The sequence below is a fragment of the Xenopus laevis genome, chromosome 1L (genome assembly GCF_017654675.1).
Source record: "Xenopus laevis strain J_2021 chromosome 1L, Xenopus_laevis_v10.1, whole genome shotgun sequence".
Taxonomy (NCBI): domain Eukaryota; kingdom Metazoa; phylum Chordata; class Amphibia; order Anura; family Pipidae; genus Xenopus; species Xenopus laevis.
In genome coordinates this window covers 219,117,567-219,133,043 of record NC_054371.1, presented here as the reverse complement: position 1 = coordinate 219,133,043, position 15,477 = coordinate 219,117,567, and the positions used below count along the sequence as shown (strand labels likewise).

At 39.8% G+C, this 15,477-nt stretch overlaps 1 protein-coding gene across 2 annotated transcripts in view; it reads left to right on the top strand.

The window, feature by feature from the left end:
- The window catches only part of malt1.L (MALT1 paracaspase L homeolog), a 53,294-nt gene that overhangs the window by 13,221 nt on the left and 24,596 nt on the right, over positions 1-15,477 (top strand). Inside the window, exons 4-9 of one of the 2 annotated variants that reach the window (XM_018266660.2) lie at positions 37-187; positions 3,227-3,402; positions 5,215-5,311; positions 6,772-6,816; positions 12,228-12,254; positions 13,708-13,731. In XM_018266660.2, coding sequence (XP_018122149.1) covers positions 37-187; positions 3,227-3,402; positions 5,215-5,311; positions 6,772-6,816; positions 12,228-12,254; positions 13,708-13,731 — 520 coding nt within the window. Of the gene's footprint in view, positions 1-36; positions 188-3,223; positions 3,403-5,214; positions 5,312-6,771; positions 6,817-12,227; positions 12,255-13,707; positions 13,732-15,477 lie in introns of both variants that reach the window. The other variant, XM_018266654.2, reaches the window with a different exon arrangement.

Below are 15,477 nucleotides of genomic sequence, written 5' to 3'. Positions count from 1 at the left end.
TATTTATATATTTTTTTTTTTAAATTTTGCATTCAGGTCCCACTGGGAAACTCATCAGAGCTGGTATTTAATCCTGTCCATGGGCATGACGCAGGGTCTTACACCTGTCGCGTAAACAATGGTTATTCGTACGACTTCAGTACGTGGGCTCACCTAGATGTGGTTGAGAGTGATCTGAAAAGTCATGGTAAGTGCCTCATTTGTCCAACCTTGCCCAACGATAATAATAATTCTAGATCTCTTTGCTTTGACCTAAGGAAGGCTGGTCCCATCCAAGCCAACATATCCTCCTGGTGCCATTGGCACGTTAAAAGGGTTGTTCGTCTTTAAATTAACTTTTAGTATAATGTAGAGAGTGATATTCCAGGATAATTTGTGAGTGGTTTTTATTTTTTATTATTCAGCAGCTCTCCAGTTTGTAATTTCAGCAATCTTGTTAATAGGCTTCCAGATGAGTATTAAGAAGTGGCAATAACAATACATGTGTAGCTTTACAGACCACTAGTTTTGAGATGGGGTCAGTGACCCCCAAATGAAAGCTGGAGACAGTCAGGAAAGGCAAAAAATTCAAAAACCATAAAAAAATAAATGATGAAGACCATCGGAAAAGTTGCTGGTTAATAGGCTTCCAATTCCCCTAGCAACCATGCATTGATTTGAATAAGCGACAGGAATATGAATAGGAGAGCCCTGAATAGAAAGATGAGTATTAAGAAGTAGCAATAACAATAAATGTGCAGCTTTACGGACCACTTGTTTTTAGATGGGGTCAGTGACCCCCAAATGAAAGCTGGAGACAGTCAGAAAAGTAAAAAAAATTCAGAAACCATAAAAAAAAATAATAATGAAGACCTTCAGAAAAGTTGCTTACTAAAGGTTAACTCAAAGGTTAAGCACCCCTTTACTATTGGTGACATATTTTTATAGTGTCTGCGTAAGAATATTTAATATATTTAATCATTATTTACCCACTGAAAAACAGAAAAAAAACCCTTAGAACAATATTTAGCAAGTTAGCAGTTTCTGAGTTTCAGCTTGAACTCTGCTTCCTTTTTGGTGCGTCCCGGCTCAGGCAAACTCTTCCTTTCTGCTTCTTTGTAATAGTTTGACTCAACGGAACCACAATGCCCCGTCACTGTGATCTTTCTCTCTTTCACCTTGCACTTTGCTTTCACTTGCATTCTCTTTTTGTATTTTGATATGCATTGCTAAGATATGGGCATATTTCTCATCATTAAAGGGGGTTGATCACCTTTTAAATAACTTATGTGATATTCCGAGACAATTTGCAACTAGTTTTCACTTTTTATGTTTTGTGGTTTTTATTCAGTAGTTCTCCAGTTTGCATTCTGGTTACTAAGGTCCAAATTCCCCTAGCAACCATGCATTGATTTGAAAAAGAGACTGGAATATGAATAGGAGAGGCCTGAATAGAAAGATGAGTAATAAAAAGTAGCAATAACTACGGAAGAGCACTGGGGCCAGCAAAAAAAAAAAATGATGGTAAATTATGACTTTTAAAAGTTATAATTATGACTTTAAATCTCATAATTATGACTTTTAAACTCATAATTATGACTTTAAATCTCATAATTATGACTTTTATTCTCATAATTATGACTTTTAAACTCATAATTATGACTTTAAATCTCATAATTATGACTTTTAATCTCATAATTATGACTTTAAAAAGTCGAATTTTTGACTTAATCTCATAATTATGACTTTAAAAAGTCGAATTTTTGACTTTTAAACTCATAATTATGACTTTAAATCTCATAATTATGACTTTTAATCTCATAATTATGACTTTAAATCTCATAATTATGACTTTTGCAGTCCTGCTTGCAGCCAAATGCCCTGCCTGTAATGTCCTGTGTAGATGAAAGCTCAGCTGCAAGCAGGACTGCAAAAGTCATAATTTCGACTTTTTAAAGTCATAATTATGAGAATAAAAGTCATAATAATGAGATTTAAAAGTCATAATTATGAGAATAAAACTCATAATTATGAGATTAAAAGTCATAATTTCGACTTTTTAAAGTCATAATTATGAGATTTAAAAGTCATAATTATGAGATTTAAAAGTCATAATTATGAGATTTAAAAGTCATAATTATGAGATTTAAAGTCATAATTTCGACTTTTTAAAGTCATAATTATGAGTTTAAAAGTCATAATTATGAGATTTAAAGTCATAATTATGAGTTTAAAACTCATAATTATGAGTTTTAAAAGTCATAATTCACCATAATTTTTTTTTTTTACTGGCCCCAGTGCTCTTCCGTAAATAACAATACATTTGTAGCTTTGGAGAGCATTTGTTTTTTTTGTTGTGTTGGGCAAGGGGGCAGTTTCGTTATAGAACAGAGAGGTGGAGAGAGTCAGCCAAAGTGGAGACAGCAAGCAAATACACTTCATATCATATACTGTATGCCTGTCCTTGAAGCCCTTCGGCTGTCTGTTTTACCCTGGGCTCCACCACTAGTAGGGATATCCCTGTATTTAAACGAATATTATTATTAGGTTAATGGTGATATGATTAGCTGTGCCCATTAGCTTAGTTTAATATCAGCTGGAGAGTGTGATTGTTAGGGATGCACCAAATCCAGTTTCAAATCCTAATTTTCATCATAAAACAAGGAAGTGAAAACATTTTTCCCCACTTTTTCCTTCCCTGATCCTAATTTGCAAGTGCAAATTAGGACAAGGATTCGGTTAAGTATTCGCTGAATCTCTCACAAAGTATTTGGAGATTCGGCGGAATCCCAGTTAGTGGATTCGGTGCCTTCCTAGTGATGTAAATAGAGAAAAGGTCTTTAAATAGTAGAGTGATAACTCACCACATAAGAGCAGAGACAGACGAGAAGATTCGGGGAGATTTAGTCGCCGGCGACAAATCACCTCTTCTTCGGGTGACTAATCTCCCCGAACTGCCTCCCCGCTGGCTAGAATCTAAATCGCCGGAGGGATGGCCCACGTGCACCCCCCGAGCCCTCAGCATGAGGAGCAGATAAACTGAAAAGCCTATGGAGCAGGCTCTCGAAAATGAAGGCATTTTTCCACTAGGCAGTTGTAATAAAGTAGAAAAGCTTATTATGTCCACAGCCTTATGTGTTTCAGGTTACAAACACTTTTGTGGTGGAAGAATGCATTCATTTTGAGTGCCTGCTCCATAGGTTTTTTGGTTCGTCCCTAGTGATTGTCCATGTATTGCTCTCAGCAGGACTACCTGGATTACCCGCCCATAAAGTACAGATCTGTACCCACCCTCAACCCCAGAGGCTCATGGCAGGAGAACAGCTGGTTTTGGAGTGCGCTGCTGTTGGAAAACCCCTTCCCTGGTACCAGTGGTACAGAAATGGCGTTGCCTTAAAAGACGGAACCAAGAAACAGTACACGGTAAGCAGTGAAAGGTCGCATTGCAGAAGCCACTCATTTCACCTGGGGAAAAACTAAAAATAATCTCAAAACCTTTCCAGGAACAACATTTTTAGAAATTTATGGCTAAAAAAAGCCTTGTGTCCAACATGTTTAAACTTTTACCCTTATGGTTCCTGTTTGTAGTTTCTAGGTGATCCAGTTATGCTTTGATTTTATGTCACAATTCAGACTATTGTAATGGGCAATAAGATAGCAGGGGGCATTTACATCGACCCAGGACTCAAGTTGAAGATCACTAAGGGGCATCGATTTTGGTGCAGGAGAGTGGATGTCTATGCAGGCAACACTATATTGGTGGTGTGATTTCAGGTCTCTGCACCCTTTTGAGCACATGCAGCAATTTGGGGCACTGTATAAAGTTAAACAATGATTGCACATTAAAGTGGTTCTTGGACTTTTTCAGTTCAAGCTCCCCTTGACGTTCCAAACTTTGAGCTCCACAGTTCATGTAAAGTTCATGTATTGGTATATCAGCCATTCAGTCACAGTGCAAAGAAGAGTGAGTTTTATTTTACCTGCCAGTGGAACCAGGGATGGTAGATCTGGTAGAATGCTTACTTGCTACCCTTGGCATGGACTATAAAAGAACTCTGAGGCATGGCACAGAGGGCAACCAGTTATGGGCAGATATAAGCTGCCTACAGATTAAGTCTTCAGTTTAATGGGCAGTGTATGGGGCCCTCTAACAGGCTTCCCCAATCGAAATCTGAGTCGACCAGATGTTGATCAGGCAGGTTTAAAAATCCCGTCAGATTGAGGACCTCATGGGTTCGTTGTTGTGGTCCTCAATCCAACCACCCATATTCTCCTCAAGATCGGATCAGCCTGATATCACCCACCTCAAGGTGGGCATATTGGGGAGAAATCTGCTTATTTGGTGACCTCACCAAACGAGCAAATCTCTTTATGTACGGCCGGCTTTAGAGAAGAAGTCAACCAAGCCCAACTTATATTATTTACAGCAGTGCAAGTGTGCTGGGGTGCCTTCCAGAGTGGCCTACCCAATCAGTTTTGATTTAAAGGAGAATCAATACAGGATCTCTGTGCAGACCCACCTCTCCTTTACACAACTGCACAAAAGAGACCCCCCAGAATAACCTTGTTCCCTCTTACCTGTACTGAAATGCAGAGCTTTACAGTGGGCTTGGCAGCCACAAAGTCTGGCTGCTTGACTTTCCATCCCTGTCATATATTGCATATATTTTACTGGCCCTGCCTATACCACCAGAGTTGAGGGATACTGTATGTACTGTAAATGAAGCCAGAATTTAAATTCTTCTTCCACCCCAATGAATTAGGGGTACAAAATGACCCTCTAAAATAAAATGACATCAGTCTTGCTCCTCCCTACCCTTGGTCTTCTAAATATGACCAAAAACTATAAAAAAAAGTGATATATCTGGCAGCACATGATGCTTTACAGCTGAGATAATAGCATGAAAGGTCAATGTGCAAGAGGTGTGATAAACCTTCAAGCCTCATAAAAAAAGGTACTTACCATGAAGACAAATGTGAACGTGCATGAGTAGAGATTGGCTTTAATTACCAACAAAAATTAAAAGTTCACTTTTTTGGTCCCAAAGTTTGCCACTTCCTTCAGCACAGAGGTCTGGTGAGAGGCACTGGATGGCTGCATGCTTGACAAAGGGGTACTACCCCGAAACGTTGCAAATAAATACGCAAGGGAGCTTCCGTGCTTGGAATAGCCTTGTGTGCCAGTGACCTTCTTTGTTGCATGCGTTTAATACAGTATTTTGCATATTTATCTAGGTTTCCAGCATCTCTGAGGAGCACCAGGGGTTGTACTACTGCAAGGCGACAAATGGGAACGAGTCAGAATTAAGTAGAGAGGTTGACGTTGTTTTAGGTAAGAAGTCCCTAACAGAGTGCAGTTCACACTACGCATATGTTTCTTGCTTAAGCTAACCCTGGAGCTTTCCCATGGCTTGCTTGTAGCAATGGTACCCCAAAAAAGCATGAGCATCCCCACTCAAGTTCCCATTTTAGCTGGGTTATGGGCACCTACTTTTTTCTAGCTTTATGTCTGTGCGTAAGTGGGATTAAAATGAGCAGGGTAAGGACCAACCCGTAGCAGCCAATGAGAGCATTAGATTATTTACATAGCAACATGTAGCCAATAAGAATATTCACAATGCAGGTTACCAGAGCTGATCGCAAAGTGCAATAGGTGTGCTATCACTTTTAATTTTCATCAAGTCAATTTTAATACAACACTCATGAATTTTTTCAAGACTTAAGGATTCAGAGGGGTGTTAGAGCGTAGCTGCACTGAGCTCTAACACCCCATAGAACACAATGGTGTTGGACTGCTCGAGGCAGTGAAACCTTATGTATGATATTCCCAATAGGAACATAGTCATTGGATTCAGGAAAAATATCTCTAGATGGGTTTGTAAACCTTTCCCTAATATTTTTGCACTACCCCTAGTGTTAATGTTAAGTTTTTGGATGAGTAGAGATATTACTAGGGATGCACCGAATCCAGGATTGGGTTTGGGATTCGGCCAGCATTCAGCCTTTTTCAGCAGAGTTTGGAATCGCCGAATCCTTGTGCCCGGCTGAACCGAATCTGAATCCTAATTTGCATTTGCAAATTCTGTTCGGTCTTCGGCCGAATCTTTCGCAAAGGATTCGGGGGTTCGGCCGAATCCAAAATTGTGGATTTGGTGCATCCCTAAAGATTACATATTAACCTTTCACCTAACCTTATAGAGTGTAATTCCTGTGTCTACAAAACATTTTTCCTCTTTATTGTTACTTTTATATGTATGAGAATGTGATGGTCATGGTATATTCCTTTACTCCTGCACGAGTGCTATATAGAGACTGCTGGGTTATAAATAGATACCATATTGTTATTATCCTTGTAGAATGCAGGTGTATAAATACAGATATGCATAGAAGGAATGTTCTCTGTACATCTACTCACTAACAGTTTACTGACTAAAAGGAAACGCAACTTACCTGCTGTATAATTTATGGTGCTGCCTGTCACATACTAACTGTCAGCACGCAGGCATTTTGTATATACAACAACTGCACCACTATATGGCCATTAGGGGTTTTATTAAAAGATATATAGAATGCCAAAAATCAGAAAAGAATATTGAGGCATAACTTTAAACACACGGAGAACATTTTTTTTTTTTCTACATGCAATAAGCCATATCCCCATAATATACTGAATAGTTACACAGTGGAGAACGACTTAAAAATAGGGTCTGTTTTTTGTTTTTTCTCTCCAATTTTAGCAGAATAAGAAATAGTTGAATATTTTTATTTGTTGTTTTTCTCTTAAAATGAAAGGAACTGAGAAGCTCTGGACAAATACAGCAATGGAGTGCACAGAAGGTAGCGTGACGTTCATGAACGCAAGACTTTTGCTTGCTTTGGTTTGGGGGCTCTGAAAAAATTACCTTGATGCTTGTAAATGTTGCGCAACTTTTGGGGTTTCAGTAACACTTTTGTTTCACAACATGAACACCTCAATCAGCATTGTAATCTAAAACAAATTTTAAAGGAGAAGTAAACCCATACTTTAACCATATGGCACCTGTACAGCCCTTGTCCCCTATATCTAACCTGCCTCAACAAAAGCCCCAAAAATGTCCCCATTCCACCGAATTTGAGCTTTTTAACAGACATGGTGGCCACCATACCTGGCCTCATCACTTCCTGTTGCCCACTTCCTGGATGTCGATCACCACCAGAGAGCCAGGGACAAGTGGAGAGTCCAAACATGGTGACTACAAACCCTGCTGAACAATTCTGCCTTTTCAGTTGACATGTGGGACAGCATTGTTATTCGGGGGGGGGGATGGTAGTGGCCACTTTATTGCAGTTGAGGAGATTGAAATGGTTTAAGTAAGAGTTTACTTCTCCTTTAAAGGGGAAATGTCACTATTTATAGAGGTTTACTTTCCATTTATGTTTCCCAAATGACCTGTTGCCATTTAGTAAAACTTCCTAGTAACTGTTGGCTTGGGTGGGAAGTAACCTGGTGCTGTCTTGTAGGTTACACTGGGGGACACTACTTTGTTATTATGATGGCAAAGACCCATGGGGCATCACAGGAGGACCTCACTCACAATCACCTGGTCACACCAGGTGTAATCCATATGGTACAGGTATAGGATTCATTATCCAGAAAGCCGTTATGCAAAAAGCTCCAAATTATGGGAATCACATAACCCATGGACTACATTTTAATCAAATAATTAAAATTGATATTGTTTCCTTTTTCTGTGTAATAATAAAACAGTAGCTTGTAGTTGATCCCAACTAAGATATAATTAATCCTTATTGGAGGCAAAACCAGCCTATTGGGTTTAATTAACATTTAAATGATTTGTTTGTAGACTTAAGGTATGAAGATCCAAATTACAGAAAGACCCCTTTTCTGGAAAAGCCCTCGTCCAGAGCATTCTGGATAACAGATCCCATACCTGTACGGTGAGGAAAATCCATAGCGAGCAGAATGCAGTGGGTTTTCTTCTTATGGTTCTAGAAGGAATGTATCTGTGTGTTCAGATTAAAGTAAATGGAAGAGAAACCCCTACCTGTAAATAGTGACTGTGTTCCCTATAATGAACCAATGGGCACTAATTATCATTTTTTTGTGGAAAATGACTAAAAGCATCAGTGACAAAAATAAAGGCACATAATGAAACAGCGAAGGAACCATTCCTTCTGTTATCCTAAGTTTCACTTCATTATTCTTAAGTATCGTGTTGTGCAATACAGTATATGTCTTTAATTTCTTCTCTACCATCTTTCTATTCCAGTTTCTATGGGTTCTGCACTAAAATCTGCATTATAAGCATGAAAATGCATGTGTGTCTGTAGGATAGCAGGTATAGTAGGGAGAGATGGTGCCTATAGTAACAGTGGGATAATAGTCTCTGGGAAGGGAGTGTGACTGTGGGATAGCAGGTATAGTAGGGAGAGATGGTGCCTATAGTAACAGTGGATAATAGTCTCTGGGAAGGGAGTGTGACTGTGGGATAGCAGGTATAGTAGGGAGAGATGGTGCCTATAGTAACAGTGGGATAATAGTCTCTGGGAAGGGAGTGTGACTGTGGGATAGCAGGTATAGTAGGGAGAGATGGTGTCTATAGTAACAGTGGGATAATAGTCTCTGGGAAGGGAGTGTGACTGTGGGATAGCAGGTATAGTAGGGAGAGATGGTGTCTATAGTAACAGTGGATAATAGTCTCTGGGAAGGGAGTGTGACTGTGGGATAGCAGGTATAGTAGGGAGAGATGGTGTCTATAGTAACAGTGGATAATAGTCTCTGGGAAGGGAGTGGGACTGTGGGATAGCAGGTATAGTAGGGAGAGATGGTGTCTATAGTAACAGTGGATAATAGTCTCTGAGAAGAGAGTGTGACTGTGGGATAACAGGTATAGTAGGGAGAGATGGTGCCTATAGTAACAGTGGATAATAGTCTCTGGGAAGGGAGTGTGACTGTGGGATAGCAGGTATAGTAGGGAGAGATGATGTCTATAGTAACAGTGGGATAATAGTCTCTGGGAAGGGAGTGTGACTGTGGGATAGCAGGTATAGTAGGGAGAGATGGTGCCTATAGTAACAGTGGATAATAGTCTCTGGGAAGGGAGTGTGACTGTGGGATAGCAGGTATAGTAGGGAGAGATGATGTCTATAGTAACAGTGGGATAATAGTCTCTGGGAAGGGAGTGTGACTGTGGGATAGCAGGTATAGTATCGAGAGATGGTGTCTATAGTAACAGTGGGATAATAGTCTCTGGAAAGGGAGTGTGACTGTGGGATAGCAGGTATAGTAGGGAGAGATAGTGCCTTTAGTAACAGTGGATAATAGTCTCTGGGAAGGGAGTGTGACTGTGGGATAGAAGGTATAGTAGGGAGAGATGGTGCCTATAGTAACAGTGGGATAATAGTCTGTGGGAAGGGAGTGTGACTGTGGGATAGCAGGTATAGTAGGGAGAGATGGTGCCTATAGTAACAGTGGGATAATAGTCTGTGGGAAGGGAGTGTGACTGTGGGATAGCAGGTATAGTAGGGAGAGATGGTGCCTATAGTAACAGTGGATAATAGTCTCTGGGAAGGGAGTGTAGCTGTGGGATAGCAGGTATAGTAGGGAGAGATATTGCCTATAGTAACAGTGGATAATAGTCTCTGGGAAGGGAGTGTGACTGTGGGATAGCAGGTATAGTAGGGAGAGATGGTGCCTATAGTAACAGTGGGATAATAGTCTCTGGGAAGGGAGTGTGACTGTGGGATAGCAGGTATAGTAGGGAGAGATGGTGTCTATAGTAACAGTGGATAATAGTCTCTGGGAAGGGAGTGTGACTGTGGGATAGCAGGTATAGTAGGGAGAGATGGTGTCTATAGTAACAGTGGATAATAGTCTCTGGGAAGGGAGTGTGACTGTGGGATAGCAGGTATAGTAGGGAGAGATGGTGCCTATAGTAACAGTGGATAATAGTATCTGGGAAGGGAGTGTGGCTGTGGGATAGCAGGTATAGTAGTGAGAGATGGTACCTATAGTAACAGTGGGATAATAGTCTCTGGGAAGGGAGTGTGACTGTGGGATAGCAGGTATAGTAGGGAGAGATGGTGCCTATAGTAACAGTGGATAATAGTCTCTGGGAAGGGAGTGTGACTGTGGGATAGCAGGTATAGTAGGGAGAGATGGTGCCTATAGTAACAGTAGGATAATAGTCTCTGGGAAGGGAGTGTGACTGTGGGATAGCAGGTATAGTAGGGAGAGATGGTGTCTAAAGTAACAGTGTATAATAGTCTCTGAGAAGGGAGTGTGACTGTGGGATAACAGGTATAGTAGGGAGAGATGGTGCCTATAGTAACAGTGGGATAATAGTCTCTGGGAAGGGAGTGTGACTGTGGGATAGCAGGTATAGTAGGGAGAGATGGTGTCTATAGTAACAGTGTATAATAGTCTCTGAGAAGGGAGTGTGACTGTGGGATAACAGGTATAGTAGGGAGAGATGGTGCCTATAGTAATAGTGGATAATAGTCTCTGGGAAGGGAGTGTGACTGTGGGATAGCAGGTATAGTAGGGAGAGATGGTGCCTATAGTAACAGTGGGATAATAGTCTCTGGGAAGGGAGTGTGACTGTGGGATAGCAGGTATAGTAGGGAGAGATGGTGTCTATATTAACAGTGGGATAATAGTCTCTGGGAAGGGCGTGTGACTGTGGGATAGCAGGTATAGTAGGGAGAGATGTGCCTATAGTAACAGTGGATAATAGTCTCTGGGAAGGGAGTGTGACTATGGGATAGCAGGTATAGTAGGGAGAGATGGTGTCTATAGTAACAGTGGGATAATAGTCTCTGGAAAGGGAGTGTGACTGTGGGATAGCAGGTATAGTAGGGAGAGATAGTGCCTATAGTAACAGTGGATAATAGTCTCTGGGAAGGGAGTGTGACTGTGGGATAGAAGGTATAGTAGGGAGAGATGGTGCCTATAGTAACAGTGGGATAATAGTCTCTGGGAAGGGAGTGTGACTGTGGGATAGCAGGTATAGTAGGGAGAGATGGTGCCTATAGTAACAGTGGATAATAGTCTCTGGGAAGGGAGTGTAGCTGTGGGATAGCAGGTATAGTAGGGAGAGATATTGCCTATAGTAACAGTGGATAATAGTCTCTGGGAAGGGAGTGTGACTGTGGGATAGCAGGTATAGTAGGGAGAGATGGTGCCTATAGTAACAGTGGATAATAGTCTCTGGGAAGGGAGTGTAGCTGTGGGATAACAGGTATAGTAGGGAGAGATATTGCCTATAGTAACAGTGGATAATAGTCTCTGGGAAGGGAGTGTGACTGTGGGATAGCAGGTATAGTAGGGAGAGATGGTGCCTATAGTAACAGTGGGATAATAGTCTCTGGGAAGGGAGTGTGACTGTGGGATAGCAGGTATAGTAGGGAGAGATGGTGTCTATAGTAACAGTGGATAATAGTCTCTGGGAAGGGAGTGTGACTGTGGGATAGCAGGTATAGTAGGGAGAGATGGTGCCTATAGTAACAGTGGGATAATAGTCTCTGGGAAGGGAGTGTGACTGTGGGATAGCAGGTATAGTAGGGAGAGATGGTGCCTATAGTAACAGTGGATAATAGTATCTGGGAAGGGAGTGTGGCTGTGGGATAGCAGGTATAGTAGTGAGAGATGGTACCTATAGTAACAGTGGGATAATAGTCTCTGGGAAGGGAGTGTGACTGTGGGATAGCAGGTATAGTAGGGAGAGATGGTACCTATAGTAACAGTGGGATAATAGTCTCTGGGAAGGGAGTGTGACTGTGGGATAGCAGGTATAGTAGGGAGAGATGGTGCCTATAGTAACAGTGGGATAATAGTCTCTGGGAAGGACTGTGGGATTATAGGTATAGTAGGGTGAAATAGTTTTAGAAGCACTGATAGATTTTGGGAAGGGGCAGTGATTGTGAGTCATACATAGTGAAATAGGTTCCCCAAATCTACAGATCACACAGCTATTTGGTAACATTGGTACTTGCCAAGATACTGTACATGTGACTGAGCCTCTTGTTATCAAGTTTGCTGCAACCTTTACTGCTGCATTTCTGGGCAAAAACAGCACTATCATTCTATTACTTATTATAACTTCATGACAAAAAGCCTTTTATGGTAGACAGATACCAAATCTACGAAATGAAAAATGAACACAGTATTTACCCTTTGTATTTTTTATTGTATGCTGTACCATGTAAGATGGAAGGAATGACTGTTATTATCTGTTTTTCTCTTGTAGAGGAATTAACCAGCCTTACAATTTCTGGTGAGTGATGAATATTATGAAAAGCTGAAATCTAGCGTAGACAAATCTGCTTTAATATCTAGTAGTAATTCATCCAACATTTCACTTTAACGGGTTCTGTCATGCTTTCTATGGTTTACTTTTTATTTCTAAATTACACTGTTTACACTGCAAATAATCCAGTCTACTATTTAAAATCTTGTTCTTGAACCAAAAATCTTATTTTTTTAGCTGTAATATGGAGGCAGCTGTCTCAGTGCATTGTGCCTGATTCTGAGCTTTGAGAAGGAGCCAACACATCAGAATGGAACTGCTTTGGGACACCTATTGTTTCTCCCCTTCCCATTGTATTATATCACAACATGGATCTATTTGTAGTGATCATATCTAGTGGTAGACATGAGAATAGCACCCAAACAGGAAAAAAGCAGGGGTTTTCCTGCTCTGGTGCTATTCTCATGTCAACCACTAGCTTTAGCAATGCAAACAAATCCTTCAGCAGAGGTGTTGGATAGCTGCTCTGAAGTTTATCAGAGCACAAGTCACATGACTGAGGGCAGCTGGGAAACTGACAATATGTCTAGCCCCATGTCAGATTTCAAAATTAAATATAAAAGCATCCGTTTGAGCTTTTGAAAAGCTGCTTTCAGTAAAGAATTCTGCTGGAGCAGCTCTATTAACTGGTGCATTTTTAAAAAAACATGTTTTCCTGCGACAGTATCCCTTTAATATATTTTTACTATTTTGATTATAAGACTAGGACTAGACAAAGTCGAGGATATAGTAACCAGACAGTCCAATTTATGAGTCTAAAGCAGGGAGTGTAATAGATAATAGGCTCCTTTGGCAAGGTTGTTGCAAACTGTATGGCCCCAGGTCCATAGGATAATGCTGCAGGTCTGTGGGGTCCCATTTGGAGACAGTGTGGTCCTCATCTGATCTGAAATAAAGTATCAAATTCATATTTTCAGATTTTGATGGGGGTTTCTACAGGGTAAGACAACAAAATGGCACTTTTTTAAACAGCAAGAATTCTCACTATATAACGAGACAAGGGACTTTTTTTTATGACAGATTTACTAAGGTTCAAATGGTAAATTTGAATTCGAATGTTTGAGTTGGGTTTTTGGTTAAAACTCACAATTTCAAGTTTAAAACCATCCATTCGAATTCGAAATTCTAATCCAAGATTTATCATCCCCCAATCCTGGAACGCCACCTAAAACCTGCCGAGTTCATGTAGTAGTAAAAAAAAAACACTCGACCTTTGATAAACCAGCCCCTTAAAGTTAGAAAATAATAATTTCTAATTAGAGCTAATCCATTTTAGAAAGGGTTACAATCCCTTTAAATATAAGACTTTTCTTTGCAGTGCTTTATCATTTCATCAGGTTTACAGGCTTGTTTTTTTCTTGCTTCTGCCTTTAAATTTTTCTTGTTTCATTTTACTAATTGTTTAATTTGGCTTTTGCAGAAAAAGAAAACGAAGAGCTTTTTGGTAAGTACTCAAAAACAAAAATACAGTACATAAATATATATATATTATCAGTCACTATACATAGAAAGTGGTCTTAACAGACTAGTCGTGTACCCCTAAAAGTAGTGATGGGCGAATTTGTGCTGTGTCGCAGAAAACGGCGAAAAATGAGCGAAACGGTGCTGGTGTCTTTCTGTTCAGGCTCTCTCATATTTACATTCCAGTCTTTTATTTAAATCAGCGCATGGTTGCTAGGGTGATTTGGACTCTAGCAACCAGATTGCTGAAATTACAAACTGGAGAGCTGCTGAATAAAAAGCTAAATAACTCAAAACAACAAATAATTAAAACTGGAAACAAATTACAAATTGCCTCCAAATATCACTCTCTACATCATACTAAAAGTTAACACAAACTAACACAAACCTTTAAAGACAACTGTTAGAATTGATACAATAATTGCTTAGACGTCACAAAAGCTGTATCAACTAATGGATCAAATTGTAACAGTTTAAATTCTGCTCCTGAATCACTGAGCTGAACCCAAACCAGAGACAGGAATGTTAAACTTTTAATTGAAAATCCGAATGTTAAGATCTTGAAAAATTGGATTTTTTTTCCAATTTTTTTTCACTAGAAAACTTCGATTCGATTAAATCAAGTTTTTTTTATTAATAAACTGAAATTGGGCATGGGAGTTTGTGTTTTGTTTAATAAAATATTAGATAAATTCGGATTTTAGTAAATAACCCCCTAAATGCCAATTTTGGAAAAACGGTAAAAAGTAAAACATGGAAAACAAATGGAAAAAGTCTTTATTTCTGGTGAACTGATCTGAAGAAAGTGTGTGGAAGGTGAATCATATGAACAACTACAATGTAACATTTGAAATGAAGACAGCATAAGAAATTCTGAGAAGATTAAGGAAAGTCCCCAAAAGTTATATGAATTTCGGCAAAAAAAAAGGAAAAAATAAGGGAAAGCAGAACTATTAAAAGGGACTAGAAAAAAAAATCACTTTCTGTTCACAAGAGACGTATAATTATGAGGAAATACTTGATTCAGTTCCAGGCCATGTGCATGGCTCACACTAAGGGGGTTATTATTTGAAGTCCGAATGCCGAAAACTCAAATTTTTAGTGAAAAAAAACCCCTCAAATTTTTCGGGATTTATTATATCCCGATAAAGTCTGAAGTCTGCATATAAGTCAATGGAGTGGCTCCGAAGATATCCTGATCTGAGATCGTGCTATAATCAGAAGATTTGTGGTTTTTGGGCAAAGTTCCGAAAAAAAAAAATCAGTTTTCAGGCAGAAAATCTGAAAACTTTGTACGATTAGAATTTTTGTATGATTTTCACGATTTTTTCAAGTTTTTTCCCGCACTGGAATTTCGTGGGAAAATGTACCGATAAATAAGGGGAATCTAATCATGGGCAAATGAATTTGCCAGGCAGGGATTTGCGGTGCACTTACGCATTTCGCCACCTGCGAATTGTTTCGCGAAACTGCTGCCAAAATTCGGCGCAACAAAGAAGCAAATTGGCGCGCGTCAAAGTAATTTTGACGCCGATTGACTTTATTGCATTTGGACAAAAAAGTCACACGTGTAAAAATTGTCGAGCGCATAAAAGTTGTTGCTCCCCAAACTTGTTTTGACGCCCATTGACTTTAATGCATTTGTTGCTCGTGTAAAAATTGTCAAAATAATTTCGATGCCCATTGCTTTTCGAGAATTTTTCGCCGTTTCTCTTATTTTTTGGAGTTT